Consider the following 18,384-nt stretch of genomic DNA (forward strand, 5'->3'; position numbering starts at 1 on the left):
TTGTTTTTCGTAGGATCAATACATATGATATGGCTGAGGATTAAATAATAATACATTTTGCACCAGATACCCTTATGGAAAATGGTAACTCTGGGCAAGGGCTACTAACATTCCCTGACACAAACAACATTTCATGGTGAAACTGAGTTGATCTGTTTTAATAGAAAATACAAATCCAATTAAGTAACGTTAGTGTTTTTAAAATAAACACTGCATAGTGAAGTTTTTTTCAGCTTCTGGTGCACAGTAAAATGTTTTTATTAAATACATATCGTAGCACATTCAAATCATAGACTGTATAAAAGGTTCAAAAACAGGAAGTCTTAATGTCTTAATGTCTCGATTGTTTTGATTTTTGAATGCACGTTAGCTTTTTGTCGATGCAAGTGTTCACATTTATAACTGTTTATGCTGCGTAAAAACATAGGTCTATATTCGCATTGATCTAAGCCGGTGGTTTTTCACTGCAAGCCCCCCCCCCCTCTCTCTGCGAAAAAATACTGTTAAGGCTCCTCAAACTTTTCCATTCACAAAAAAAAAAAAAAAAAAAAAAAAAAAAAACATTTCTAGTAATTTTCAAACAAATCAAATTCAATGCGCGTCCACTGATTGCGAGTCAACATCGTCAGCTTCGTCTCTGCAGCCACCGACTTATAAAACACTAGTTTATTAATAAATAATTCACACATAACCTTGCTATTTTATCCGATCAATCACATTCATTAATACTTTTGCAGGTGCTTTGCGGCAAGATTTATGCCTGTGAAAGAACACGCTTTAAAAAAGGCCCATTATGGTTAAGTATATATATATATATATATATATATATATATATATATATATATATATAAATATATATATATATATATATATATATATATATAAAAATTATATAATTGTATATAAAATTGTATATAAACTTGCTATCGTCGACATGGCGAGTCCCGAGGGGCTTTTAATTTGAATATCAGTAAACGGTGTCTTTTGTTTTGACACTCGGCTTTACCTGTGACGTACTGCGCGTGTCAACGGAAGTGTAAACCGGGCTGCGAGGTGACCAGTATTACAACAAAACCGACATGAAATCAGGTTGCAGACACCGATCGTAGAGCAGCAGTGAGGCTCTGCCAGATGTCGGTGAAGCTGCGGCACTCCAGGCTCCTGCAGTCTACAGTTCAGCTCCTGAAGAGAGAGAGGACGAACACACAGAAGCAAGGTCAGTACTGGAGCATGAACACACACTCGCACTCAGTTCAGTCTTAAGTGCATTTCACAGTGTGTACTAGGAAGGCTTGGTTCACAGTACTATCTTAAAGGTTGGTGTAGTTCAGTATTGATATACTACGTAACAATGCTTGTTGTAGTTGTGTCTCAAAACCTTCTAGTGTGTCACACTAAAGGTGACTAGGAAGGGAACTGAATGCAATGGCTTTATGTCAAGTGATAGAGAATGAGTCTTGAATTAAAAATAAGTAAAATGTTACAGTCAACGTCATCTGTTTTATTTTAATTATGTATTTTTGTATTATTATTTTATATTATTTATATTATTATTTTATGATTAATTTTCTGTTAATAAGATTTTTTTTGTGTCTGAGTTGGTAAATGTACTGTCATCTATGTTACAAATCAAATGTTTTATCAGATCATTTGATGATATTCTTTACACATTGATTTCATTTTTAACATTAAAAGTGTCCTCTTATTTTGTTCAGGATAAAACCTACAATAACCTATTAAGGAGTATATTTATTGACCTTCAACTATAGGGTCCACTGTTTTGGTTTGCATTATTCTTCATGATTTTAATTAAAATGTTTATTCAAATTTGAAGTTAACCTGATCAAGAAAATAACATGTGGTTTACCTACACTGTAGAGCCAATTTTCAGATAACATATCCTTGGATAGCATAACATCATCCTTAATATAATTCAATTGATCCATACTGTATTTATACAACTCTTAACATATTTCTAACAATTCTTGCTTCTCATATCCTTTTTGAGGTTATTTTAAATCTAATTCTAAGTCTAGAATGAGAAATCCCCATATGTTGGAGTTTTTCTTAACATCTGTCAAAATTTCCAAAATTATGATGATAAAAATTGTGTCCAAATTGACTGTACATGTATAATGCAAAAAATAAAAAATATGATTCATAAAATTGAATGACTTACAGTTTGTCTCTAACGCAGTTGACAAATTGACCAGGAAAACATCCTTTCCCTTGTAATACCAAATTGTGTATAATGTAGCATGGAAGACTAAACGGAAACATATAATCTTACCATACCATATTGTTTTTCTACCTTTTGGTTGATGTGAAATGTACCCCCTAAAATTACATAATGAGCCCTGTGTTGATTCTCCTCCTCATCTTTTCTAGAATGAGAAGACTTCCTGTCCTGGTCGCCCTCATCTGGGTCTGCTCAGTATTTTATGCGGGCATCTTCCTGTTTGTGGGAGGCTTCCTCCTAGTCAGGCTGGAGGTCAACAGAACGAGCACCTGTGCGGACGTCTTGTCTCCAGGAGCTCAGGTGAAAGGAGATTTCTGCCTGAGCGAGCCACGCTTTCGTAGGGCAGTGGTCTTGATCATTGACGCCCTGAAGGCCGACTTTACCCGCTACGATCCGGAGAATACAGCACCCAAACCGTTCGAGAACAAGCTGCCGGTGTTAGATGAGATGGCATCATTACACCCCTCTCATGCCAGACTCTACACCTTTCGGGCCGATCCGCCCACCACTACCATGCAGAGGATCAAAGGCTTTACCACGGGTTCTCTGCCCACTTTCATTGATGTGGGGAACAACTTCGCATCCAACGCCATCCTGGAAGACAATCTAGTGCACCAGTTGGGACAAGTGGGTGAGTGAATCTGCTTCTGGTATTTTCCTTTTCACTAAACCTTTCAAGAAATATATTAATAGTCATAGTAAGATTGAAATGATCTAAAGTGTAGATTTGCTAGTCTTTGTTAATGGTTGTGTTTTTTTTTTCTCCTGGTTTAAAGGCAAGAGAGTTGTTTTTATGGGGGATGACACATGGGTGAGTCTCTTCCCAAAGAAGTTCCACAGATCACTGCCCTTCCCCTCCTTCAACGTGAAGGACTTGCACACCGTTGACAATGGCATTCTCCAAAACATTTATCCCACCAGTAAGCAGAATAAGTTGCAGGTCAATTAGGAACTTGCCTGGTTGGTTTAAGATCTCCCTTTGTTTACCTTGTAAATAGATGTAGATATCTCTCATGTTTACACTGTAAACGCAGTGTCTGAATGAGTGGCTATGGGTTTGTGTGTTCTTTCTCCAGTGGAGGGGGATGACTGGGATGTGTTGATTGCTCATTTCCTCGGTGTGGATCACTGTGGGCACCGATTCGGCCCGGATCACCCTGCGATGGCTGAGAAACTCTCGCAGATGGATGGAGTTATCAGGTTAGCTGTTGCCTCATTCACCTACCCTCATTTTGCCATGCTACATTTTTAATAGATCTTCTTGCATTATGCATTTGCTTTCCGTCTGCCACTGTCTCACCGCTGACCCCAGGTCAGTGATAAAGCGTCTGAAGAATGACACCCTGCTGGTGGTGATGGGTGATCATGGAATGACAGACACTGGGGATCATGGTGGAGAGAGCCAGAAAGAGACAGATGCTGCTCTGTTTCTCTACAGTTCCTCTCCCTTATTTCCAGCACCAGGCTCCCAGGTAAAAGAGACAATGTTATGATTTGTCTGTATTTAATAATCTTATAATTCAGTGTGACACACAGAAATTATACTGTAGAGAAGCTGTAGTCAACACTACTTGTCTGTAATTGCATTAGTACTGTCTACTTGTTTTACACTTAAGTTCAGAGACTTTAATGTTGGATAATGAAATGTAATGATAAAAAGTAAGCCATGTTATGTAATAATTTTATATTATTTATTTTTAAACAAACATGCTTGAAATGGCAACTTCCTCAAATGTCATAGAGACTTTAGCCTCTTCCCCATTTCCTAAAATGTGAATAATAATAAAAAAAGTGCCTCTGTGAGAGAGGAATTTACATTTCATTTATGTTTCCATACATTTCAGTTCAGCATGTTTATGTTTGTAGGTGGAACCTGAGGTAGTACCTCAGACCGATCTGGTGCCCACGCTGGCACTCCTGCTGGGGGTTCCCATTCCTTTTAGCAGTGTGGGACAGGTTCTTCTGCCACTTTTTCCTCAGAATGGCTCCCGGGGTGTACCTACAGGACTCAGCCAGGCTGAGGCGCTGTGGATTAACGTCAAACAGGTTAGAGGAATTTCTCTTAACCTGTGTTTTAAGTTGCAATTATATTTGCCTGCATTGTCTTGTATTTCATGTTTTCTCCAGAAGTACAACAGTTGTGATGAACTTAGCTTAGTTCTGTATTAATTATTTTTCATGTCTGTAAAGGTAAACCGCTTTTTGGAGACCTACTCTAACATGGCCAAAGACATCCCACCAGACAGTCTATCTCAGCTGCGGGCTGACTTCTCAAACATTTCCTCCCAGTACTTGGCCACTGTCCACAAGGGCCATCTTCCCTCTCCTGAGCTAGTCGTCTTCATGCAGAACTATCTGACCGCTGTCAGGGAGACTTGTAGAGCCTCCTGGGCTCGTTTTAACCCTTTCAAAATGGCTGCCGGGCTCTTAATATTAGGAGTTGCCTGTATGCTGTGCTACATCCTCTCTGAGTTGTCTCATGTAGTGATTCAGGAAGGCCTGCTGAAGTTGCCCATACTCTCAGGGTTGGTGGTGGGTCTAGTAGTAGCTGCAGGTCAGCTGTTCTCGCAAGGTTATTTGGAGCTCTCATGGTGTGCGGGAGCTGCAGCGCTTTTTTCTGAAGTTTTGTTTCTGTGGAGGACTCATGGAGTTTCTCCAAAAGGGAGGTGGTCCCCTTCTAGCCTCCTCACACCGGCCCTGCTGGTGCTTTTCCTGCGCTGTGCCTCCCTACTCTCAGACAGCTATGTCATCTATGAGGGCAACGTGGTTACCTTCTTGCTCTTCACGTTAAGCATCTATGTTCCACTCCGTCTAAACTGGGATGGACTTCTGGTGCCACTTCCCCCACCAGACACCCAGAAGCCACCTCAGCTGCTCTCAACAGCTCTGCCGTCCTCAGTTGTTAGACGGCAGGCCTTCATCTTGTTGGTGTGGTTGGGAGTGCTGGTGGGATCGCTCTACCTATCCCTCTCCTTCCACAACTGCCGAGAGGAGCAGGGCACCTGCCAGCCCTCACCTTTCCTCTCCCCGCTCTCACGAGTACAGGACAGCCAACTGCGCAACCTCCACTATGTCCTCTCCGTTGGCTCACTAGCCTTGTGGGGGTACCTTCTACATCGATGGCTCCGACACTACGGGAACCTCAACTGTACCAGTGTGACTCTGTTTTCGGCCTGCTTCCTCTTACCCCTGGCCTGTGTTTGCATGGGGTTGCACTGGGCGGTGAGTGCCACCCCAGAGGACACCTTCAGGAGTTTGTTTGAACTCATCGGCCTAGCTCAAGTGTTCCTGCCTCGGACCTCTTTCTGCCTGCTCGGCCTGGGACTGATCCTGTTGTGGGTGGACCCTATGACCGTGTTCCTCAAGTCAAGGACTCCATTGAACTCTCGAGGAACATCCCTGCCACCCCCAAAGTACCGAGCCAGTACGGGAATCAGTCCGCAGGCTGAACTGCACCACCTTATACCACAGTTGTATCAGCGCATCCGACACTCGCTGGAGGACGGGGGCACGGAAAGTGGTGAAGCGGACAGCAGGCCAGCTGTGGAGGCTTACGGGCTGGGTACAGTGTACTCTGCCCCATTGGTCCTGCTTTGTGGACTCCTGGGGTTGGTGCTTCTGCTGCTCCATCCGGAGGGAATGGCTCTTGCCTTCCTGCTTCTCCTGCTGGAGGCCGGAGCCATGCTGCACATCCACGCCTGTAGCACCAACCTCTCCAGCTTGCACAAGCACTCCAGTAAGACGCACTCCATTATTAGCTTCACATCGTATGTCTTGCTGAGCTATTACTACTGATGCAATAAATCTTCTTTCTTTAACCCTCCTAGATGGTTTTAGTGTGCCATGGGCTCCAGTGGTTTCATGGTCTCTGGCAGCCACCCAGTTTTTCCATGCAACAGGACACCTCCCAACCTTCCCCTCCATTCAGTGGGGTGCAGCATTTGTGGGCTTTCCTCAAGGTCACACGGGCACTGCGCTTCCTGCCTCATTGGTGACCCTCAACACCTTCTCCGCTCACATCATCTTTGCAGGTATTCACATTGTTTACGTTTCTATATTAGAATTATCTTTAATCTCGCCATTTCTAATGATCACTAATTTACACATGCAGTTGGTTGTCCTCTGCTGCTGTTCTGGCCTCTGGTGTGCGAGGTGCGTGGGACCCGTTCTACGCGCTCCGCAGGAGTGGAGGAGAGCGAGGACGCTGTCATGGAGATGAGACTGAGAGAGAGCCCTCAGAAGTTCAGCTCGGGTCTCCTGCAGCTCGCTGCACGCTACCTGTTTGTGAATGGAGTGCAGGTGGGGTCCAATTGCTTTGCATAATGCTCACATTAAGTAGGGCACAAAAATCATGCACAACCACATTATACACTTAAAAAGGTTTAAAATGTCTTAAATTCAGATTCAATGGCTCATTTTTTATCAATCACATTACCGCAAAGATTTCTCCAGTCTGATGGACACACTTAATTGTTTAAAATCATTGTAGAGTATTAAGAAAAAATTTCCTCCTGCTGTAGTTCTCATCAGAGAGAATTACCGCAGCAATTGGGTGGTTGGTAAAAAAAAAAGAATTTTACTTGCCCAACAGGACAAATAGCCTGATTAAAGCTTAAGTGTCAAAAATAAGTAGTGACGCATCGAAATGGAGAATAATTTTATAACATTCAGCTTAAACTGCGATTGATAATGGATCGTGGATTTCTGCTGTTAATGTCTCACTTTTGAGGCTTGTGTCTCTGTGAAGGACTTTCATGGAGAAATCAAATCAAATGAGCGTAACGGCAGACATAAAGAAACTTACAGAACAAAAATGGTAAAAATTCTAAATGTTTAGTTTAGTCATAACATGATATAGTTATGTAACATACCATGACAAGGAGGTTATTTTCCTAAATACTTGCAAGATTGCAAATGTTACAATGATTTTTTGTAAAAAAAAACAACAACAACTAGTTAAGTATATTAAGTTACTTACATTTTAGACACAATTCAAAAATAGTTTCAAACAGATCAGAAAGGAAGTATTGCACATTCTCCAAGCGTTTTTGTTACTGAATGATTCACCGTTTTGAAGGAATCTGTTGAATGAATAATTTAATTACTGCCACCTACTGGTGGTTTAGTCTCATGTTTAAAAGTATGCATTTTCCCCCAACTTTTATTTAAAAATTCAAAATTTTATTTAAAACATTAATTTCATAACATTTATTTATTGCAGTAGGATTTGTGCAGGTTAAATTACTAATTTGATTGGTAAACAGCCCTGTAGTGTATAGTGAATTTCTTTGTCAACAAGAATTTGACATGAAAGATATCACATCCTTTTAATAAGGTTACAAAATATTGGCCTTAATAAAGGTAAATAAAATCCTGAGGTAAATATTAAAAACATGCAGATTTAGGGATTTAAAAGCTGATAGAATAAATAATTTACACCACCAAAAATCGCAGTGATGCGATATTTTTATGGATTAATTTTGTGTTGGGATATTGTTTTCTGATACGAAGTTCACTGTATATCGTTATAATAAAAAGCATTTTTGACAGCAGTGATTTTCATTTTTTTACATTAAACACATTAAATATTTCATATACATATTTAATAAACTGTGTATTCCCATCACAGGTTTGGTCTTAAATTTCACATATGATGGTCTTATATTTAGATTGATTATATCTGTAGACCTCCTTCATAGTGACACAGCGTTTTACGGTAATCGCTAGTTTTTTTTTGTTTGCTGTTGTTTTTTTTTATTTATAATTTTTTATCATTCACGGTATTTTTTGTTTTGTGTAAGAATTGATGTGAAGAGGCTTAGCAGGCTAATGTGTTCTCATCTAGTGTGATGGAAAATCGACATTAAATGATAAATAACTTGTTTACCTTCAGGTTTTTGCGTCGGTCTGTGCTGCAGCCATCCTCAGGAGACACCTCATGGTGTGGAAAGTGTTTGCACCCAAGTGAGTCACCATCTCTAACTTATTGTTTCCTTCTTGCTCTTATCGCGTTCTGTCTTTTTTTATTTTAAATAATTGATTCAATGATCTAGGAATGTGCACATGCTTGTGTTGTTTGACAATGTTGTTTCACACGAGGTCCTTTATAATTTTACTAAAAGTCACCCACACACACACCACTAGCTTTTCATGTAAAGAGAGTTCAGCCCCTAACGGTCATGCTTTATAAGTAGATGATGTTAACCCTGATTTATGACGACTCTGACTTTCACAAGAGGTAATTTAATGTAGTGATGAATTTCGGCATCATTACGAACAAACCCACACAGGGATCCATTGTGGCGTTATGACAGTGTTAATGTTAATGACAATAAAAAGCTCTTCTCATAACTGCGTTCTAAGATGTTTTGTTCTTTTCGGCAGACTGATGTTTGAGGCGTCGGGTTTCATCGTGGGCAGTGTGTTTGTGATCCTGGGGGTCATCATGGTGATGAGGGTGGACGTGTCAGTGGGTGGGTTATTTAAGAAACTCCTCCCTCAAAACTCCAGGTAGCACTGGCCACCCTGACCACGCCCCCTTTTCCTCCTTCAAACCCAATCCAAACCTCTTCAGAGACGTGCTGCTCATCCTCCTCAACTCCACTGCCAACCATACGAAAGAAAACCAGATTTGTTTTGTATCTGACTTCGTCAGTTTTGGAACGAAGAGGTTTAAAGCATCTACTCATTTTTGAATTTGTGAGAGAAGTCAAGAAACCGAAGCTAATATTTTATAAAAGCTTTCAACAAGCTATTGAACTGTCAGCCTTTGTTGCTCTGCTGCCTCTGTATTGAAGAAGAGAGAGAGAAGATGATCTTCGTGCATGCCTTTTTACTGCCATGTTCCACAAGGTTATTATAGAGACAATTAGAAGTTATTATATTGAAGGGCTACATAAAATCCCCACAGTGTTGCTATGTTATGTATATTTTTGGATCTGGGTTGAACTATTCCTTTAAAAACTACAAGTGCATGATTGAGGCAGTCATTGATTTCAGCAGTGGACTGGAACTATTTTTATTTTTAAAGCTTGAACTTTGTTTGATAACCATTCATTGTTAATGTGTTGTCCTGTCTATTCCTTAGCAATAACCACTCAAGCATCAGGGTCGAACCATATTCTGCACCGTTGGACACCTGGTTTTTATTGTTATTTTAAATTCCTCACCTTGAGAACAGGTCACTAACTTTAACGGTTGCCTTGTTTGATGTTAGTGAATGAAACGGTGTTCATTCAGTTTCCGTTGACTGTTATATATTTAGTTCACTAATGGATTAAATGTCTTGTATGATCTCATTTTTGTGAGAAATGCACGGGGAAGATAATTACATCATGTGCTCAGGTTCATTTAGCCATAATGCAATAGAAGTATTCTGCTATGCATGGTGCATTTGTGTGTGTTTAAGGGGCTGATTTTTTATTTTTACCTTTTTTAAAAGCAAAATACTGTCAAGCCATACAGTGGCATTTAATATGTCTTAATGTGTGGATGATGATTGAACCAGCTGTGAAAGGAATCATTTTAATTGTCCATTAAATACTTTCTACAATTTGAAATGGTTGTTTGTGTGTGGATTCTAGTTTCCTTTTGTGTGCAGGAGCAGTTGTTGGCCTGCAGAGGGCAGTGTTTTATCTAAAAACACCTTCTGAAATCTGATTGATTCTGAGGTCAGTAAGAGCCAGACAAGCAGAATTCAATTCTGTTATTGTGTGACATAACTTTTAACCAATATACTTACTTTGTAACCAAATAGCTTTTTGATCTTTCACACGTATTTAAGGGAGAGATGTGTATTTCTTTTACAGTCTTTATCAGTACTTAAAAAATTGATTTATTTTTGCAGAACTAATGTTATTTTTGGTAGTGAAAAAAAGTGAAAGTGACGTGACATTCAGCCAAGTATGGTGACCCATACTCCGAATTCGTGCTCCGCATTTAACCCATCCAAAGTACACACACACACACACACACACACCCCACATAAAAGTAGGAAATACCTGTCCATTATGTAAAGAAATTACCCATGACCATCTGTGACTGGATCATAAACAAACTAATCTTACGGACTTTCCAGAGTGTCCTTTGTTCCTGAACTACAATTAGATCTCTCATTTCATAGCAGGCTCACTGCACAAACATAAAGAACAGTTTCAAAACATGGAATGTTGATAGACTGAGCAGATTTTATCAATGAAACGATGCGTTGAGTGTGACGGTAAACATCCAAGGTCCGGTTAGCAAACCAATGCTACAGTTTGCCTCAGAAATACTTGCAGCTCTATCAGACCTTTGGTTCAGTCTGTGTTATGGGTGCAAAGTCTGATCGGAAGGTCCCGCTTATCTGGAGAGAAAGATCTATAAAATCCTGCATACCTGATAGGTCTTCTGGAAAATGGTTCTCCCACGTAACCTAACCTGGCAGTCAAAGGGGGATTTCTGCAGCCATGGTTCGATTCCAAGAAACGGATTATCATGCAGTTGTCAGTTCATATTGATCTTTATCTTTGCCTGTAAACTTGGGTTTCTGTAACACACTTTGCATGATTTTGAAGCCAGGACAAATTTAATGAATTAATAAATAAATATTTCTATTAAAGGACAATAGGTTTCCCCCTTAAATTGAATTCCGGGGACATTCTTTAACCTATTTCTAACCTTATTAAATGTATGCATCTTCTTTCATGTCAATTAATATATCTGTTATATAAACGCAATTTAAAAACCAGACTATTCGACCTAAAAAAAAATATAAAATTGATGCTTTTGTAATAGAAAAATAGCATTTAACATACTAGTAGCTGTATGTGTGTGGTTTGCATCTACGTGACCCTGGAAGACATCAAAACTCATTAGCTTCAGCGTGTCAACGATAAGAATCAAACTTTTTGGAGAGCTGCAGATTCCTGTGACGAGTTTATCTTGTACGGATTCCAGACAGAACTGCACAACCTGACTGTGATAAGAGCCGTTTATTTTTTTTTTTATTTAATGTAAGCAATTTTGGGCCTCTTGTACAAACAAGCGCTTTGAGTCGTGGGCGAGCCTATACAAGGAAGATGAATCTTTGCCATTCATCATGAGGACAATAGGTTTAACCTCCAAATGAACAGAACATCTTGTTATTAGAGCATCTTGCAATTTAAACAGCTTTTGCCAATTACTAACCACAAATATTTCATAAAACCCATCCTGAAGTTATGACGAGTCTAAATCTGTAGATAGAGAACAGATAAAACATCTCGTTCAAATCTACATCTGTTCTCAGTGTAAATGAAAGCCAAGTCTCGTACAACAGTATAAAAATCATATAAATACTGATGAAAGAAACTAAAATGTTAAATTACACAATTATTGTATAACTGGATGAATGTTATAAGTGCCGTCAACATCAAAATAATTATTTTTATGAACAAATAATGTAAATGTAGTTCATTAATCCACCGACTTCAATGCATATTTTATATGATGAGCATTTTTAAATTTCTATATTAAAATTCACTTTGATATTTTTTTGGGTGGACTGAAAAAAAAAACTATTCTGTAAAATTCAAGTTATGTGGTGAAGCCAACAGGCAGAAGCATGCATAAGTGAAATAAACCAATAACAATGCAACTCTAAAATATCAGAAACTGAGTTTTTATTTTTCCTTTGAATATATACTGCTGTACAATGAGCAAAGGATATTCATTGAGAACTTTAGACTAGCCTTCAGTTAGTCCTGATTGTCTGTAATTTCCTTCATCTGACAAAGCAGCTTGATTACTTCTGGACCTGCTGCAGTTACTTTGGCCGGGGTGGAAGTGACACGGCATGTGGCTCATTCTCTGACAATCTTGAAGTAATGACTGAAAACTAAATGCAGCTGTAGTTAGAATCCGAACGGCTTGAAATCAAAGTGGTCTGTTCATCTCTTCACGCTTCATTAGGGCTCCTGAGATCACAGCACAGAATGAAGACCTGGCTGTGTGTGTGGAGGCTACAGCTCTTGAGCAAGTATTAATTGAGCAGGATTTCAGAATATGGGCTGTTTTATTCTACTTCTTTTTCTGCTTAATTAACACATGTCCGAAGCCTTCACACACGTTGCTGGCTATATTCCATGCATATATTTAGCATCCACATGTAGATGCATGCCTGAAAAATAACACTACCAGTATTGCCAAAACACAGCCCATTTCTCAGCACACTTCAGATGCACTGAACCGGTTATACATTTACAGAAAATATGCATTTATTTATTTATTGCTGGTATAAAACAGCTTTACAGCAGAGAAATATAGAATAAAAATCTGTCAATGAATGGTTATTCAGACAGTATCATAAAAATACAGGTAGTCCAGCTAGGCTGGGTAGTCAGCAATGCTATGAAAAAAAACTAAGCGAGTTACATAATAATCTTCCAGTAGCATACATTGCTTACCTGTTGGCTACAGGTACATGTTCATTCAGGTTTACACCCAAAAACACATGAACCCACATATTAGTAGTGCTGCCAATCAAACAACATGTGGTTTGCCGAGAATTTGGCTGTTTTGATGTTTAAATATGTTAAATATGTTCATAAGAGTTGAGATATTAGCATGATCATTTTCATAACAATTGAAGATATTAGTTGGTCGGATTATGTCTATGCAGATAAGTGCAGTTGGAAACCTCTGGAGCTGAATTTTAGTTAATTTAATATTTAATTATTTGCACTGAAAAATCAGTGTGGACACTTTGCATTTATGAATGCAATGCACAGCCGCATGCACTTTATTTCATTGTATTTTATACACAAGTACTTGAATAAGCTCAAAAACTTCTGATTATTCGCACGTGGAGTTTAAACAACATCTAATTTGTCCCCAAACCACTTCTGTGCAACCTGTTCCCTCCAGCTATGAATGACATCTGCTAATCTGTCTTCACTTTCACCGCATTTGTTTCTGATGAGGCAGTGACACTGAAAAGCGCTTTTCAAAATCCCAGAAAACATGTTGAAACGAAAAGATGAAGGATCTCTTGGGAGGTGCTACCATTTCCAGTTAACAAAAGAAGGTGAAAGGGCTCTTTTAATGAGGATGGATTTACAGGAATGGGTTGCCTTAAATAATAAAGAAAGTGAAAGTTATGAACAAGCATATAAAAGTTGTGCAAGCAGCGGTGAGGCATATATCTACTGAGCACAGCTGAACGGACACACACAGAGGGACAAAATGAACTCTCTGACACTATGGGCAGGTGCTCTGCTTATATTGAGCGTCAGTCTATGGAGCTGTGCAACAGGTGAGTCAAAATGTTTTTTTTTTTTTTCAACAATATCCTTCTGCAAGATGTATAAATGAATCAGTTTTTTAATCCCCATTTACAATAGACTTAAATAACACCTTTTACAATCTGAAACTTTAGGTAGATAATCTGCCTATTTTTCTTGTTTTTCTTTTTTTGTGGGTGAGACTGTTGATGTTGCTAATAGTTAACTTTCTGTGCACTGTTTCACCATCATAGCTCAGAACGATGCGGCAGCAGATTGTTGTTTAACCACCAGCACCCGACACATCCCGCAGAAGGTGGTGAAGTCCTTCACCCTTCAGACCGGTGATGGAGCATGCAAAATTCCTGCCACTATGTAAGGCACATTACATGCATTTCTAAAATGCCTCTAAAGACTTTGATTTTGCATATTTAATATGAATGAATTTCCACAGATTTGTCACAAAGAAGGGCTTGAAGCTCTGCGCACCATTTCCAGGTGAAAATGACTGGGTGAGCAAACTGATCAACTACATACTAGCAGGACCTGCAAAACCCCCCACAAAACATAGAGGTACGTATTTGTGAGTATTTCAACATCAAGTCTTAGTACTTAACTAATATAAATGTACATGCATGCTTTTAAGAACTGTTTGCATAACATCAGATAACATTATATAGCGTTTAGGACCGCCTAGCAACATCATTTAAACACAACATAACATTTAGAAGAGATAATGTCACAACATTTTCCAGATAATATAACACAACAAAAATAATATAACATTATAGATACAACATAGAATTTACATACCATACCATAACATAACATAACATAACATAACATAACATAACATAACATAACATAACATAACATAACATAACATAACATATAACATTATTTCCTCTCTTTTCTAACAGGAAAGAAGCAGAGACAACAGTAATGACACCATTACAGATTCAGCCTGCTCTCACACTACATGCACCAATGATACTGATCCTGGAACAGATAGCTGATATTACTAAACCTATTAATAGTAAATACTCATTTTCATGTTTACTACATGTGTACTCTGGTGGAGCAGGTCAAGTGTAAATCTACTGTCCTATGAATAAGCTTTACAAGATATGAACAATCTTTGAAATGTGAACCCTTCCACTACACGGTCTTCTTGAAGAGATTTGAAGCTAAATAATTCCTAATTTCCAACACTTTCTGAGTTTGTATTCTGTCTACGTTGTATAAAGTAACTGTGTTTCCTGAGCCACTGAATGAAAATATTTTTCTATATTTCCACTTTCTATTTTGGAATATAAATAAAGGATTTTACATTTTAAATATGATATTTGTGTGCGTTTTTTTTTTTTTTTTTTTAGTTACAGAAATCTAAAAATTCATTTAAAAATTAACAAATTACCTTAAAACAAACAAACAAATCATTTTCAAATCAAAATGTCTATATGCATTTTTTGTTTCATTTAAAAAAGTATTGTTGCAGCAGAGACTGTAAAGAGGTCTTGACTTTTCCACATCCTCTGCATCCAAAATAACACTCACTCAGCATACACAATCTAGGAGAGCTGAAGCTGCCCAAGTGACCTTTACAATGGTTGCTCATTTGTGTAGCCGGAAGCATTCAACCTCTAGACTATAATGAAGCGCTATTCAAGCCTGTTTGATGTCTCTATAATCTCTCTGTAGTCATCATTTTCACCCCATCAGTTTGGTCATAATCCACACCATGCTCTCAGCTTTGAAACGAATCTGCAGTTGATTCCAGTTTTCTGAAGGAAAGTAAAATGTTTTACCCCATGGACATTGGTATTGGCCACACAAACACATATACAAACCCTCCAGCATAGAATGCACTGATCGCTGAAGTGAAAAATCTCAGCAATCTGGAGAAGGCCATTCATGTGAAATAAGACTCAGACAGACATTTTTGTGTACAATCATTTTGAAACATTAGAATTGGTCATGAAATGATAACCTGATGTTTGCAAGCGCTAAAATAACTCCGAACAGAATGTGTCTGCCACAGTATCTCCTACTTTATATTCTTTCTCCTTTTTCTTTGCTATTTCCTATGAAGGAATCCATCCACCAGGGCTATCTATGAAATATTACCATGTTGTTTGCACAGGTGGCTCACCTCCGCAACACAATTTAGCTTCTCATCTTAAACTTCTTTTCAGGAGCAGCAAGATCAGTCATCTGGTGAACTGTGTAGAAAGTGAATACACTTACACAAGGTTACCTGGATTGAGTCTTTTATTTGGCTTGAAACATGTCAGGTATTGCTCTGAGAAGACATTAGATCAAACTCAAAGGTGGATGAATTCAACGCTGACAGAAATCTAAGCAAAGAAAAACAGAAACTTGTCCACATTTAATAAATGCCAAGCTAAAACTGTTGAAACCATCATTTGCAGTCTGCACATAAGTATTTATATTTTAAAGTATATTATTCCTGTAATAAGTACTCTTTTGAAAAGTATGCTAAAGTGTACTTCTTTTTCACAAGGGCATACTTGTAGTGCTTAGTAGAAGTAAGCAGACTGGGATTCAGCCCAGGTCTCTGGATCAGTGTGCTGCATTAGCACACATGTTAGCACACATGTAGGGGGGTCCAGGAGCTGTACTGAATGATCTGACCCCACATACTTCATCCATTAGCTCTAATGTGCTTCGCTAGTACATTTAGCCTGTTAACCCCCACCCCCACCCCAACAGCCCCTCTCTCTCTTTTCGGTCATTCCCTTGCTCTGTTAGATTTATCCTCCAGGATACAGAAAAAGTGAAAGCAGCGAACCCATTCTTTTATTCGCTCCCTGGTCTGCTGGTCACTGAGCAATGCTGAACCTGGAAGACTGAAAGAGTGGGACAAAGAAAAAAGTCAAAAACACAAAGTGATTCTGAGAGGATGTTTACAGAGCCTTGACTCGACCCAAAGAAAAACTGAATACAGGGGCTGTTTAAAATGCAGGAAAGTCAATCTTACAGATCTGAAGACTGGAAGACTTAAGGCTAGACAAGGCTTCAGGATGGTGCAGGGCCGTACAGAAAATTATCCATTTAATAAATATCCAAAACTTTTGCAGAGACCAGTGACAGCTCACCCTCAGTGGCAGGAGTGTGGACAGACAACACATCTGGTCAGACATGTCAGTCGGCTCAGGCTCTAGGGCAATGGGCGATGCAGTCGCTTCTTATCGTGCTGCCCCTCCATCTGTGGTGGGCTCAGGCAGATGCTCCGTGCAACAGGGTGATGGCTAACTGGGCTTTGGGTCTGGTGGTGCTTTTGATTGGGGAAAAACGCTATCCATGATGCCCTCCTTCTAGTCAAGTCCTGTGGTGTCTGGGAGGTCTACGGAATGATGGTAAATTTCCCCGATCCAGAGCAGCAATTTCAGTGTTTTGTCGTAAAATGGTGCATTGACAGCGAGACACAAAAAAAATAAAAAAATTAATTGTGGCTCATTTGAGCAATGGCAGCAAATTTAGCAGCGTAATCCATTTCTTGGTCCGGTCTACTGTCACAGTATGCTGTGTACAAATGTACTAAGAAGAAGAGAAATGTTCCAAAAAGTATTTAATCCAACACATCTATCTATTTATGAATGAATGCAATGGCTAATCACATGATAGGAATTTAAAGGGGAAAAAAGTTAATTACTATTTGCATGCATTACTGAGGTCGCTGCATGGGACCCATCATATATGGGACAATCTCACAGAACCAGAATTGATATTGTAATATTCATGAATAGTTATGGCTAAAGGTTCAAATTTCCCTTGAGAATGCATTACATAAAACCAACAGAAATGCCATAAATGTTGATTTTTCTTTTACATGGCCTATCAATTTACACTATCCCAGCAATATAATTAGATTTGTAATGGTCGTAACAAACTGGTCTTAACAAAGAACAGAATGTTTAACCCTTATTATGTAACACTGCAGAAAGGTGGCTCCTTGACCTCTTTAATCAGGCAGATGTGTCACCGGAAGACCATGAGTGGGGTCTCCCCTACTGAGCCTTTTAATGACAAATCTATTCACAGGCCAATTACAACCTTCCTCCCCCGCATTCGCACACCATGTAGCAATTCTGCTCATTGGATGCAAGCTGAACAGCCATACTAAAAGAGTACTGTGCGTTCTCTGATAGTCTCTCTGTAATTATGATAATAGTCGATGTGGAAAGAGAATTCTGCTCATATCTCCAAATGGCACATCATGCTGAGTTCTCAAAGGGTGTTCAAAGGAACAGCACTCCCAAAAATGAATTTGAGTCATAATTTACTTTCCCTCATCTCATTTCAAACCTGTGTGACTTTCAAAAGGTGTCATTTTTGAGAATATCCTGGCCATTGAAGTGCATGAAGACTAGGTCTGTCAAGCTCCAAAATGACAAAAAGCATCATAAAACTGGGCCATGTGACTTATGCTCTATATTCCAAGTCTTTGTCTGACTGAAATTTGAGTCTCAAGAAGTGAACCAGTCTGATTTGATGACAACTTAAATTTTGGTCTGTTCCTCACATTAAGCCACTGTATGCATTCAGAAGACTTGGGGATATAGTTGTTTGAATCATAAAGAAATTAATTCAGGTTTGAAATGACATGAAGTTGAGTTTATTTAAGTGAGCTGTTCCTTTAAGGCTCCTGTCTAATTGATGCAGTTTTATTGACGGAAACTCTGCAGTCCCGTGACAGTAGAATGCATTCTCTAATTGGCCCTACCTGTCCTCCAATTCCCATAAGTGCCATGAAGATGTACATATACAATGTTGCACTGCTGAACGTCAGTCCTGGAAACAGCAAAGTGATGATGGTAGAATTCAGGGCCGTGCACAGACCTTTTGAGGGGCATGTGCTGAAACTGAAAAAGCCCCCCCCCC

At 39.1% G+C, this 18,384-nt stretch overlaps 2 protein-coding genes across 4 annotated transcripts; both read left to right on the forward strand.

Moving 5' to 3' along the window:
• Nucleotides 1-1,002: 1,002 nt before the first annotated feature.
• On the forward strand, nt 1,003-9,798 carry LOC113054114 (GPI ethanolamine phosphate transferase 3-like). 3 transcript variants are annotated; one of them, XM_026219439.1, is made up of 11 exons: nt 1,003-1,216; nt 2,389-2,870; nt 3,016-3,159; nt 3,316-3,439; nt 3,552-3,711; nt 4,106-4,285; nt 4,430-5,975; nt 6,067-6,270; nt 6,351-6,538; nt 8,133-8,203; nt 8,624-8,753. In XM_026219439.1, exons 2-11 carry the CDS (start codon nt 2,390-2,392, stop codon nt 8,751-8,753), a joined length of 3,228 nt encoding a protein of 1,075 aa, XP_026075224.1. In that variant the 5' UTR covers nt 1,003-1,216; nt 2,389. The 3 variants fall into 3 exon arrangements, with proteins under 3 accessions (XP_026075224.1, XP_026075225.1, XP_026075226.1); XM_026219440.1 differs by lacking the exon at nt 1,003-1,216 and having other exon boundaries at nt 2,390-2,870; nt 8,624-9,798; XM_026219441.1 differs by lacking the exon at nt 1,003-1,216 and having other exon boundaries at nt 2,649-2,870; nt 3,016-3,199; nt 8,624-9,798.
• Nucleotides 9,799-13,359: 3,561 nt separating this feature from the next.
• On the forward strand, nt 13,360-14,819 carry ccl19b (chemokine (C-C motif) ligand 19b). The gene is made up of 4 exons (XM_026219507.1): nt 13,360-13,511; nt 13,734-13,854; nt 13,934-14,052; nt 14,400-14,819. The coding sequence occupies exons 1-4, from the start codon at nt 13,442-13,444 to the stop codon at nt 14,420-14,422; spliced, it is 333 nt and encodes a 110-aa protein (XP_026075292.1). The 5' UTR covers nt 13,360-13,441; the 3' UTR covers nt 14,423-14,819.
• The last annotated feature ends 3,565 nt before the right edge of the window (nt 14,820-18,384 follow it).

The sequence above is a fragment of the Carassius auratus genome, chromosome 35, assembly GCF_003368295.1.
Source record: "Carassius auratus strain Wakin chromosome 35, ASM336829v1, whole genome shotgun sequence".
Classification (NCBI taxonomy): domain Eukaryota; kingdom Metazoa; phylum Chordata; class Actinopteri; order Cypriniformes; family Cyprinidae; genus Carassius; species Carassius auratus.

Excerpts from the sequence above, each read along its gene's own strand:
- LOC113054114 (XM_026219439.1), top strand. The coding sequence starts at position 2,390 with ATGAGAAGACTTCCTGTCCTGGTCGCCCTCATCTGGGTCTGCTCAGTA. Across the intron at positions 6,271-6,350 it reads CGCTCACATCATCTTTGCAG|TTGGTTGTCCTCTGCTGCTG; the intron begins GTATTCACATTG and ends TTACACATGCAG. Across the intron at positions 6,539-8,132 it reads TGTTTGTGAATGGAGTGCAG|GTTTTTGCGTCGGTCTGTGC; the intron begins GTGGGGTCCAAT and ends GTTTACCTTCAG.
- ccl19b (XM_026219507.1), top strand. The coding sequence starts at position 13,442 with ATGAACTCTCTGACACTATGGGCAGGTGCTCTGCTTATATTGAGCGTC. Across the intron at positions 13,855-13,933 it reads TGCAAAATTCCTGCCACTAT|ATTTGTCACAAAGAAGGGCT; the intron begins GTAAGGCACATT and ends GAATTTCCACAG. Across the intron at positions 14,053-14,399 it reads ACCCCCCACAAAACATAGAG|GAAAGAAGCAGAGACAACAG; the intron begins GTACGTATTTGT and ends CTTTTCTAACAG.